This window comes from Ascaphus truei, chromosome 20 (genome assembly GCF_040206685.1).
Source record: "Ascaphus truei isolate aAscTru1 chromosome 20, aAscTru1.hap1, whole genome shotgun sequence".
In the NCBI taxonomy this organism is placed as follows: domain Eukaryota; kingdom Metazoa; phylum Chordata; class Amphibia; order Anura; family Ascaphidae; genus Ascaphus; species Ascaphus truei.
In genome coordinates, this window is record NC_134502.1 from 32,695,861 (window position 1) to 32,705,464 (window position 9,604).

At 55.8% G+C, this 9,604-nt stretch overlaps 1 protein-coding gene across 1 annotated transcript; it reads left to right on the forward strand.

The window, feature by feature from the left end:
• The first annotated feature begins 661 nt into the window (after nucleotides 1-661).
• LOC142470890 (eukaryotic translation initiation factor 4E type 2-like) lies at nucleotides 662-9,387 on the forward strand. Its single transcript, XM_075577692.1, has 5 exons — nucleotides 662-871; nucleotides 4,856-4,960; nucleotides 5,073-5,225; nucleotides 8,088-8,224; nucleotides 8,386-9,387. The coding sequence occupies exons 1-5, from the start codon at nucleotides 677-679 to the stop codon at nucleotides 8,423-8,425; spliced, it is 630 nt and encodes a 209-aa protein (XP_075433807.1). The 5' UTR covers nucleotides 662-676; the 3' UTR covers nucleotides 8,426-9,387.
• Nucleotides 9,388-9,604: the final 217 nt, after the last annotated feature.

Here is a 9,604-nt window from a genome sequence, read left to right on the forward strand (position 1 = left end):
GCGTACATGATGACATCGAAGGGAGCTTCAAACCCCTCCCCCATTGTTTTTACGGCTGGGGTAAATAAAATGGCCGCTCCCTGACCCCCCCAACTCCCCTTAGCATTTTCCTCTCCAGGCCCTGCCCACTCCACCCTAGCCAATCCGTGGCAGAGTGTTGAGTGAGCGACTTTGCCCCCTTAAGAAAGCTGGCCATCCGGACCTCTTCCCGTCTGTGACATCATCCCCTGTGCGCGCTGGCGGCCATGTTTTAAGGGCCAAATTCCCCCTTCTAACATCACCGCTATATTCCCAGCCGCCATGTTTGGTGAGGGCACACTCGCCCTTCTATCATTCTCAGTGGAATGCCGTCTGGCCGCCATGTTTGGTGAGGGCACACTCGCCCTTCTATCATTCTCAGTGGAATGCCGTCTGGCCGCCATGTTTGGTGAGGGCACACTCGCCCTTCTATCATTCTCAGTGGAATGCCGTCTGGCTGCCATGCTTGTCACAGTCCCTCTGCTGTCACTACCAGTTGGCTTGATGATGTATCCTGGCCGCCATGTTTGTTAAGGGCAAACTTATACCATTGTATCCCACGCTGGCTCTGCCCAACCTCGGAGGGCATTTTTGAGGACATCCTATAAACACCTACAAGAGGGGCGGCAAGATATCACACAGGGAAACCCCTGCCCATATGATGTCATTGTGGGGGCAGGTTGCAAGTAACTCAGTGTTGGCGTGTCTCCTGGCACAGCTGGTGTCGCCAGCTCTCGGAGAGCACCCTCTGCAGTATAACTACACCTTCTGGTACTCCCGGAGGACTCCCTCCCGCCCGGCAAGCACCCACAACTACGAGCAGAACATCCGCCAGTTTGGCACGGTGGCATCGGTGAGTGTGCCTGGCAGTGCCAGCCTCCCCCTCACACACTACTACACCATGTATACACAGCACAGGTACAGCGCGGGCAGCGGCAGTGCCAGCCACCCCCTCACACACACTACTACACCATGTATACACAGCACAGGTACAGCGCGGGCAGTGCCAGCCTCCCCCTCACACACACTACTACACCATGTATACACAGCACAGGTACAGCGCAGGCAGTGCCAGCCTCCCCCTCACACACACTCCTACACCATGTATACACAGCACAGGTACAGCGCGGGCAGCGGCAGTGCCAGCCTCCCCCTCACACACACTACTACACCATGTATACACAGCACAGGTACAGCGCGGGCAGCGGCAGTGCCAGCCTCCCCCTCACACACACTACTACACCATGTATACACAGCACAGGTTCAGCGCGGGCAGCGGCAGTGCCAGCCTCCCCCCCACACACACTACTACACCATGTATACACAGCACAGGTACAGTGCGGGCAGCGGCAGTGCAAGCCTCCCCCTCACACACACTACTACACCATGTATACACAGCACAGGTACAGCGCGGGCAGCGGCAGTGCCAGCCTCCCCCCCACACACACTACTACACCATGTATACACAGCACAGGTACAGTGCGGGCAGCGGCAGTGCAAGCCTCCCCCTCACACACACTACTACACCATGTATACACAGCACAGGTACAGCGCGGGCAGTGCCAGCCTCCCCCTCACACACACTACTACACCATGTATACACAGCACAGGTACAGCGCGGGCAGTGCCAGCCTCCCCCTCACACACACTACTACACCATGTATACACAGCACAGGTACAGCGCGGGCAGCGGCAGTGCCAGCCTCCCCCTCACACACACTACTACACCATGTATACACAGCACAGTTACAGCGCGGGCAGCGGCAGTGCCAGCCTCCCCCTCACACACACTACTACACCATGTATACACAGCACAGGTACAGCGGGGGCAGCGGCAGTGCCAGCCTCCCCCTCACACACACTACTACACCATGTATACACAGCACAGGTACAGCGCGGGCAGTGCCAGCCTCCCCCTCACACACACTACTACACCATGTATACACAGCACAGGTACAGTGCGGGCAGTGCCAGCCTCCCCCTCACACACACTACTACACCATGTATACACAGCACAGGTACAGCGCGGGCAGCGGCAGTGCCAGCCTCTCCCTCACACACACACTACTACACCATGTATACACAGCACAGGTACAGCGCGGGCAGTGCCAGCCTCCCCCTCACACACACTACTACACCATGTATACACAGCACAGGTACAGCGCGGGCAGCGGCAGTGCCAGCCTCCCCCTCACACACACTACTACACCATGTATACACAGCATAGGTACAGCGCGGGCAGTGCCAGCCTCCCCCTCACACACACTACTACACCATGTATACACAGCACAGGTACAGCGCGGGCAGTGCCAGACCCCCTCACACACACTACTACACCTTGTATACACAGCACAGGTACAGCACGGGCAGCGGCAGTGCCAGCCTCCCCCTCACACACACTACTACACCATGTATACACAGCACAGGTACAGCGCGGGCAGCGGCAGCCTCCCCCTCACACACACTATTACACCACATATACACAGCACAGGTACAGCGCGGGCAGTGCCAGCCTCCCCCTCACACTACTACACCATGTATACACAGCACAGGTACAGCGCGGGCAGTGCCAGCCTCCCCCTCACACACACTACTACACCATGTATACACCACAGGTACAGCGCGGGCAGTGCCAGCCTCCCCCTCACACACACTACTACACCATGTATACACAGCACAGGTACAGCGCGGGCAGTGCCAGCCTCCCCCTCACACACACACTACTACACCATGTATACACAGCACAGGTACAGCGCGGGCAGTGCCAGCCTCCCCCTCACACACACTACTACACCATGTATTCACAGCGCAGGTACAGCGCGGGCAGTGCCAGCCTCCCCCTCACACACACTACTACACCATGTATACATAGCACAGGTACAGCACGGGCAGCGGCAGTGCCATCCTCCTCCTCACACACACTACTACACCATGTATACACAGCACAGGTACAGCGCGGGCAGCGGCAGTGCCAGCCTCCCCCTCACACACTACTACACCATGTATTCACAGCGCAGGTACAGCACGGGCAGCGCCAGCCTCCCCCTCACACACACTACTACACCATGTATACACAGCACAGGTACAGCGCAGGCAGCGGCAGCCTCCCCGTCACACACACTACTACACCATGTATACACAGCACAGGTACAGCGCGGGCAGCGGCAGTGCCAGCCTCCCCTCACACACACTACTACACCATGTATACACAGCACAGGTACTGCGCGGGCAGCGGCAGCCTCCCCCTCACACACACTACACACCATGTATACACAGCACAGGTACAGCGCGGGCAGCGGCAGTGCCAGCCTCCCCCTCTCACACACTACTACACCATGTATACAAAGCACAGGTACAGCGCGGGCAGCGGCAGTGCCAGCCTCCCCCTCACACACACTATTACACCATGTATACACAGCACAGGTACAGCGCGGGCAGCGGCAGTGCCAGCCTCCCCCTCACACACACTACTACACCATGTATACACAGCACAGGTACAGGGCGGGCAGCGGCAGTGCCAGCCTCCCCCTCACACACACACTACTACACCATGTATACACAGCACAGGTACAGCACGGGCAGCGCCAGCCTCCCCCTCACACACACTACTACACCATGTATACACAGTACAGGTACAGAGCGGGCAGCGGCAGCCTCCCCCTCACACACACTACTACACCATGTATACACAGCACAGGTACAGCGCGGGCAGCGGCAGTGCCAGCCTCCCCCTCACACACACTACTACACCATGTATACACAGCACAGGTACAGCGCGGGCAGCGGCAGTGCCATCCTCCCCCTCACACACACTACTACACCATGTATACACAGCACAGGTACAGCGCAGGCAGCGGCAGCCTCCCCCTCACACACACTACTACACCATGTATACACAGCACAGGTACAGCGCGGGCAGCGGCAGTGCCAGCCTCCCCTCACACACACTACTACACCATGTATACACAGCACAGGTACTGCGCGGGCAGTGCCAGCCTCCCCCTCACACACACTACTACACCATGTATACACAGCACAGGTACAGCGCGGGCAGCGGCAGTGCCAGCCTCCCCCTCTCACACACTACTACACCATGTATACACAGCACAGGTACAGCGCGGGCAGCGGCAGTGCCAGCCTCCCCCTCACACACACTACTACACCATGTATACACCGCACAGGTACAGTGCGGGCAGCGGCAGTGCCAGCCTCCCCCTCACACACTACTACACCATGTATACACAGCACAGGTACAGCACGGGCAGTGCCAGCCTCCCCCTCACACACACTACTACACCATGTATACACAGCACAGGTACAGCGCGGGCAGCGGCAGTGCCAGCCTCCTCCTCACACACACTACTACACCATGTATACACAGCACAGCTACAACGCGGGCAATGCCAGCCTCCCCCTCACACACACTACTACACCATGTATACACAGCACAGGTACAGCACGGGCAGTGCCAGCCTCCCCCTCACACACACTACTACACCATGTATACACAGCACAGGTACAGCGCGGGCAGCGGCAGTGCCAGCCTCACCCTCACACACACTACTACACCATGTATACACAGCACAGGTACAGCGCGGGCAGTGCCAGCCTCCCCCTCACACACACTACTACACCATGTATACACAGCACAGGTACAGCGTGGGCAGTGCCAGCCACCCCCTCACACACAGTACTACACCATGTATACACAGCACAGGTACAGCGCGGGCAGTGCCAGCCTCCCCCTCACACACACTACTACACCATGTATACACAGCACAGGTACAGCGCGGGCAGTGCCAGCCTCCCCCTCACAGGCGGCCTCTTATTCCTGCAGGTGGAGCAGTTCTGGAGGGTTTACAGCCATTTAGTGCGCCCCGGCGACCTCAGTGGTTACAGCGACTTTCATCTCTTCAAAGATGGAATCAAACCTATGTGGGAGGTGAGTGATCCTGAGCACGCCGCGCTGTATAATGATGCTGAGTATCTATACACTGACAATGAATATGCCGCGCTGTATAATGATGCTGAGTATGCCCCCCCCTCACCCGCAGGACGATGCTAATAAACACGGCGGGAAGTGGATTATCCGCCTGCGGAAGGGGCTGGCGTCGCGGTTCTGGGAGAATATTATCCTGGCCATGTTAGGGGAGCAGTTCATGGTGGGAGAAGAGATCTGTGGGGTGGTCGTCTCAATCCGGTTCCAGGTAGGTTTATCGCCAGCTCTCCGTCCTGAGAGAGACGCCGTTATCACCGTAACGCCGTGTTACATACACGCTGTGTCCTCAGAGACGCCTTTATCACCACCCCTCCTGTATAGGACTATATAATGTTGGTGACCGTGGGAGGGCTGACCTGGATTGGACTATATAATGTTGGCGATCGTGAGAGGGCTGACCTGGATTGCACTATATAATGTTGGTGACCGTGGGAGGGCTGACCTGGATTGCACTATATAATGTTGGCGACCGTGGGAGGGCTGACCCGGATTGCACTATATAATGATGGCGACCGTGGGAGGGCTGACCTGGAGTGGACTATATAATGATGGCGACCGTGGGAGGGCTGACCTGGAGTGGACTATATAATGATGGCGACCGTGGGAGGGCTGACCTGGAGTGGACTATATAATGATGGCGACCGTGGGAGGGCTGACCTGGAGTGGACTATATAATGATGGCGACCGTGGGAGGGCTGACCTGGATTGGACTATATAATGTTGGCGACCGTGAGAGGGCTGACCTGGAGTGGACTATATAATGTTGGCGATCGTGGGAGGGCTGACCTGGAGTGGACTATATAATGATGGCGACCGTGGGAGGGCTGACCTGGAGTGGACTATATAATGATGGCGACCGTGGGAGGGCTGACCTGGATTGCACTATATAATGTTGGCGACCGTGAGAGGGCTGACCTGGAGTGGACTATATAATGTTGGCGATCGTGAGAGGGCTGACCTGGATTGGATTATATTTTGGGGACCGTGGGAGGGCTGACCTGGATTGCACTATACAATGTTGGCGACCGTGGGAGGGCTGACCTAGAGTGGACTTTACAATGTTGGCGATCGTGAGAGGGCTGACCTGGATTGGATTATATTTTGGGGACCGTGGGAGGGCTGACCTGGATTGCACTATACAATGTTGGCGACCGTGGGAGGGCTGACCTAGAGTGGACTTTACAATGTTGGCGACCGTGGGAGGGCTGACCTGGATTGCACTATATAATGTTGGCGGCCGTGGGAGGGCTGACCTGGATTGCACTATATAATGTTGGCGACCGTGAGAGGGCTGACCCGGATTGCACTATATATATTTTGGCGACCATGAGAGGGCTGACACCTGGATTGGACTATATAATGTTGGCGACCGTGGGAGGGCTGACCTGGATTGGACTATATAATGTTGGTGACCGTGAGAGGGCTGACCTGGATTGCACTATATAATGTTGGCGACCGTGAGAGGGCTGACCTGGATTGCACTATATAATGTTGGCGACCGTGAGAGGGCTGACCCGGATTGCACTATATAATGTTGGTGACCGTGGGAGGGCTGACCTGGATTGGACTATATAATGTTGGCGACCGTGGGAGGGCTGACCTGGATTGCACTATATAATGTTGGCGACCGTGGGAGGGCTGACCTGGATTGGACTATATAATGTTGGCGACCGTGAGAGGGCTGACCTGGATTGCACTATATAATGTTGGTGACCGTGGGAGGGCTGACCTGGATTGGACTATATAATGTTGGCGACCGTGGGAGGGCTGACCTGGATTGCACTATATAATGTTGGCGACCGTGGGAGGGCTGACCTGGATTGCACTATATAATGTTGGCGACCGTGGGAGGGCTGACCTGGATTGGACTATATAATGTTGGCGACCGTGGGAGGGCTGACCTGGATTGCACTATATAATGTTGGCGACCGTGAGAGGGCTGACACCTGGATTGGACTATATAATGTTGGCGACCGTGGGAGGGCTGACCTGGATTGCACTATATAATGTTGGCGACCGTGGGAGGGCTGACCCGGATTGCACTATATATATTTTGGCGACCGTGTGAGGGCTGACCTGGATTGCACTATATAATGTTGGCGACCGTGGGAGGGCTGACCTGGAGTGGACTATATCTATTTTGGCGACCGTGAGAGGGCTGACACCTGGATTGGACTATATAATGTTGGCGGCCGTGGGAGGGCTGACCCGGATTGGACTATATAATGTTGGCAACTGTGAGAGGGCTGACCTGGATTGGACTATATAATGTTGGCGGCCATGGGAGGGCTGACCCGGATTGCACTATATAATGTTGGCGACCGTGGGAGGGCTGACCTGGATTGCGCTATATAATGTTGGCGACCGTGGGAGGGCTGACCTGGAGTGGACTATACAATCTTGGCGACCGTGGGAGGGCTGACCTGGATTGCACTATACAATGTTGGCGACCGTGGGAGGGCTGACCTGGATTGCACTATACAATGTTGGCGACCGTGGGAGGGCTGACCTGGATTGCACTATACAATGTTGGCGACCGTGGGAGGGCTGACCTGGATTGCACTATACAATGTTGGCGACCGTGGGAGGGCTGACCTGGATTGCACTATACAATGTTGGCGACCGTGGGAGGGCTGACCTGGATTGCACTATACAATGTTGGCGACCGTGAGAGGGCTGACCCGGACTGCACTATATAATGTTGGCGGCCGTGGGAGGGCTGACCTGGATTGCGCTATATAATGTTGGCGGCCATGGGAGGGCTGACCTGGAGTGGACTATACAATGTTGGCGACCGTGAGAGGGCTGACCTGGAGTGGACTATACAATGTTGGCGACCGTGGGAGGGCTGACCTGGATTGCACTATACAATGTTGGCGACCGTGGGAGGGCTGACCTGGAGTGGACTATACAATGTTGGCGACCGTGGGAGGGCTGACCTGGATTGCACTATACAATGTTGGCGACCGTGGGAGGGCTGACCTGGATTGCACTATACAATGTTGGCGACCGTGGGAGGGCTGACCTATATACATATGTTATACACGCACACCCTCATGTATGTTGACAGGAAGACATTCTTTCCATCTGGAACAAGACGGCCAATGACCAGCTCAGCACAGTGCGGATCCGGGACACGTTGCGACGGGTCCTCAACCTCCCACCTAACACAATCATGGAATACAAGACGCACACCGACAGTCTCAAGTAATACTCTTCAGCATTATACCGCGCAGCGTTTTCATTATCGGCGCATAGATTGTCATCATTATACAGCGCGGAGTGGTCATTATCATTGTATAGATACTCGGCATCATTATACAGTGTGGCGTGTACATTATGAATAATAAGCATGTTTCTTTTTACAGGGACAACTCCAGTTTTCGGAATACCAAGATTACGCTATAGCCCCAAAATGACCCCCCCCCCCCTTCCTTCCTCTCTCCTGGCCTCCATTGCCACTTGCCCCTCTGTGGTCTAAATGTAACCGCAAAGGAGTCTGGGGAAAATCCTGTATTTCGGAGTCGTGACATCACCAGCGTGAGGGGGAGTGCGGACGGAGCCTGTGAACGGAGCCGAAAATGTTCACATCTCTTTTCACCCCTACAAACCTGGCCCCCTTATTTAATACCTAGATCCAGAAACACCCCTCCCCCCTCATTTTGTGGGTGTATAACCTCGATTTGCGGATGGGGCGGTGGGCGGGGTTTTAAGTATTCGCAAATCTCCATCAATAGCGACAGAAGACGCGCACGTTGCTCTCTAGATCAGGGGGGCTGAACTCCTGTCTTCAGGATCCCCCCCCCCCCCCCCCAAACAGGTCAGGTGTACATGATATTCCTGCTGATGCACAGGTGGCTCAGAGGCTCAGTCACAGACCTGTGCTGAAGCAGGGATATTCTAAAAACCTGGGTGAGGGGTTGAGGACTGGACTTGAGCCCTCCTGCCTTAATCCATGTCCAGTAGATAGCCCCCCAACTGAATACTAACGACTGCTAATCGCGCTTAACCCCCTCCCCCCCCCCCCCCCCCCCACGCGATGGAAGGTGAGCACTCCTGGACCCCCCCAACGGCGGACACCGTTGTAGATGAGTCCGGCAAGAACCGTGTATATATCTCACAATGGCTGCAGCCCGTGGGCCTCTTGCAGAAGCAGCACCACCACTGCGAAACGCGCGTCGGCAAGGGGAGAACAGAACGGAGGCCTCGGAACGCGCGGCCATCCAACACCGTGACGGAACTCTCCCTACCAGCCTTTACTCCATCTCTGCCTTAACTCCGGGGCGGCCCGACCATATTTTTGTAACTGTTTTTTGAAACGGATTTCGTTTCGTGTACATTTATTAAAACCGATTAATGACGAGAGAACAGTTTGGGGCACCTGTGTCCGTTATTACCCTTCAATACTCCCAGGATAATTTAATAGTGGAGACCTTTTTCTATTATATCACTTTATAACTTCTGCAGGAAGAAAACCCTGTAACGTTATCGCCACCCCATAAGCACCCCCAGTCCTATTACCTGGCCACAGCACCCCCTCCCACCCCCCGAAAACCTTACAAATGTTTGTCGGGGTGTGTAGTCTTT

Coding starts and splice junctions, on each gene's coding strand:
- LOC142470890 (XM_075577692.1), top strand. CDS start 677: ATGATGTCATTGTGGGGGCAGGTTGCAAGTAACTCAGTGTTGGCGTGT. Junction 5,226..8,087: donor TCGTCTCAATCCGGTTCCAG/GTAGGTTTATCG, acceptor GTATGTTGACAG/GAAGACATTCTTTCCATCTG. Junction 8,225..8,385: donor ACGCACACCGACAGTCTCAA/GTAATACTCTTC, acceptor TTCTTTTTACAG/GGACAACTCCAGTTTTCGGA.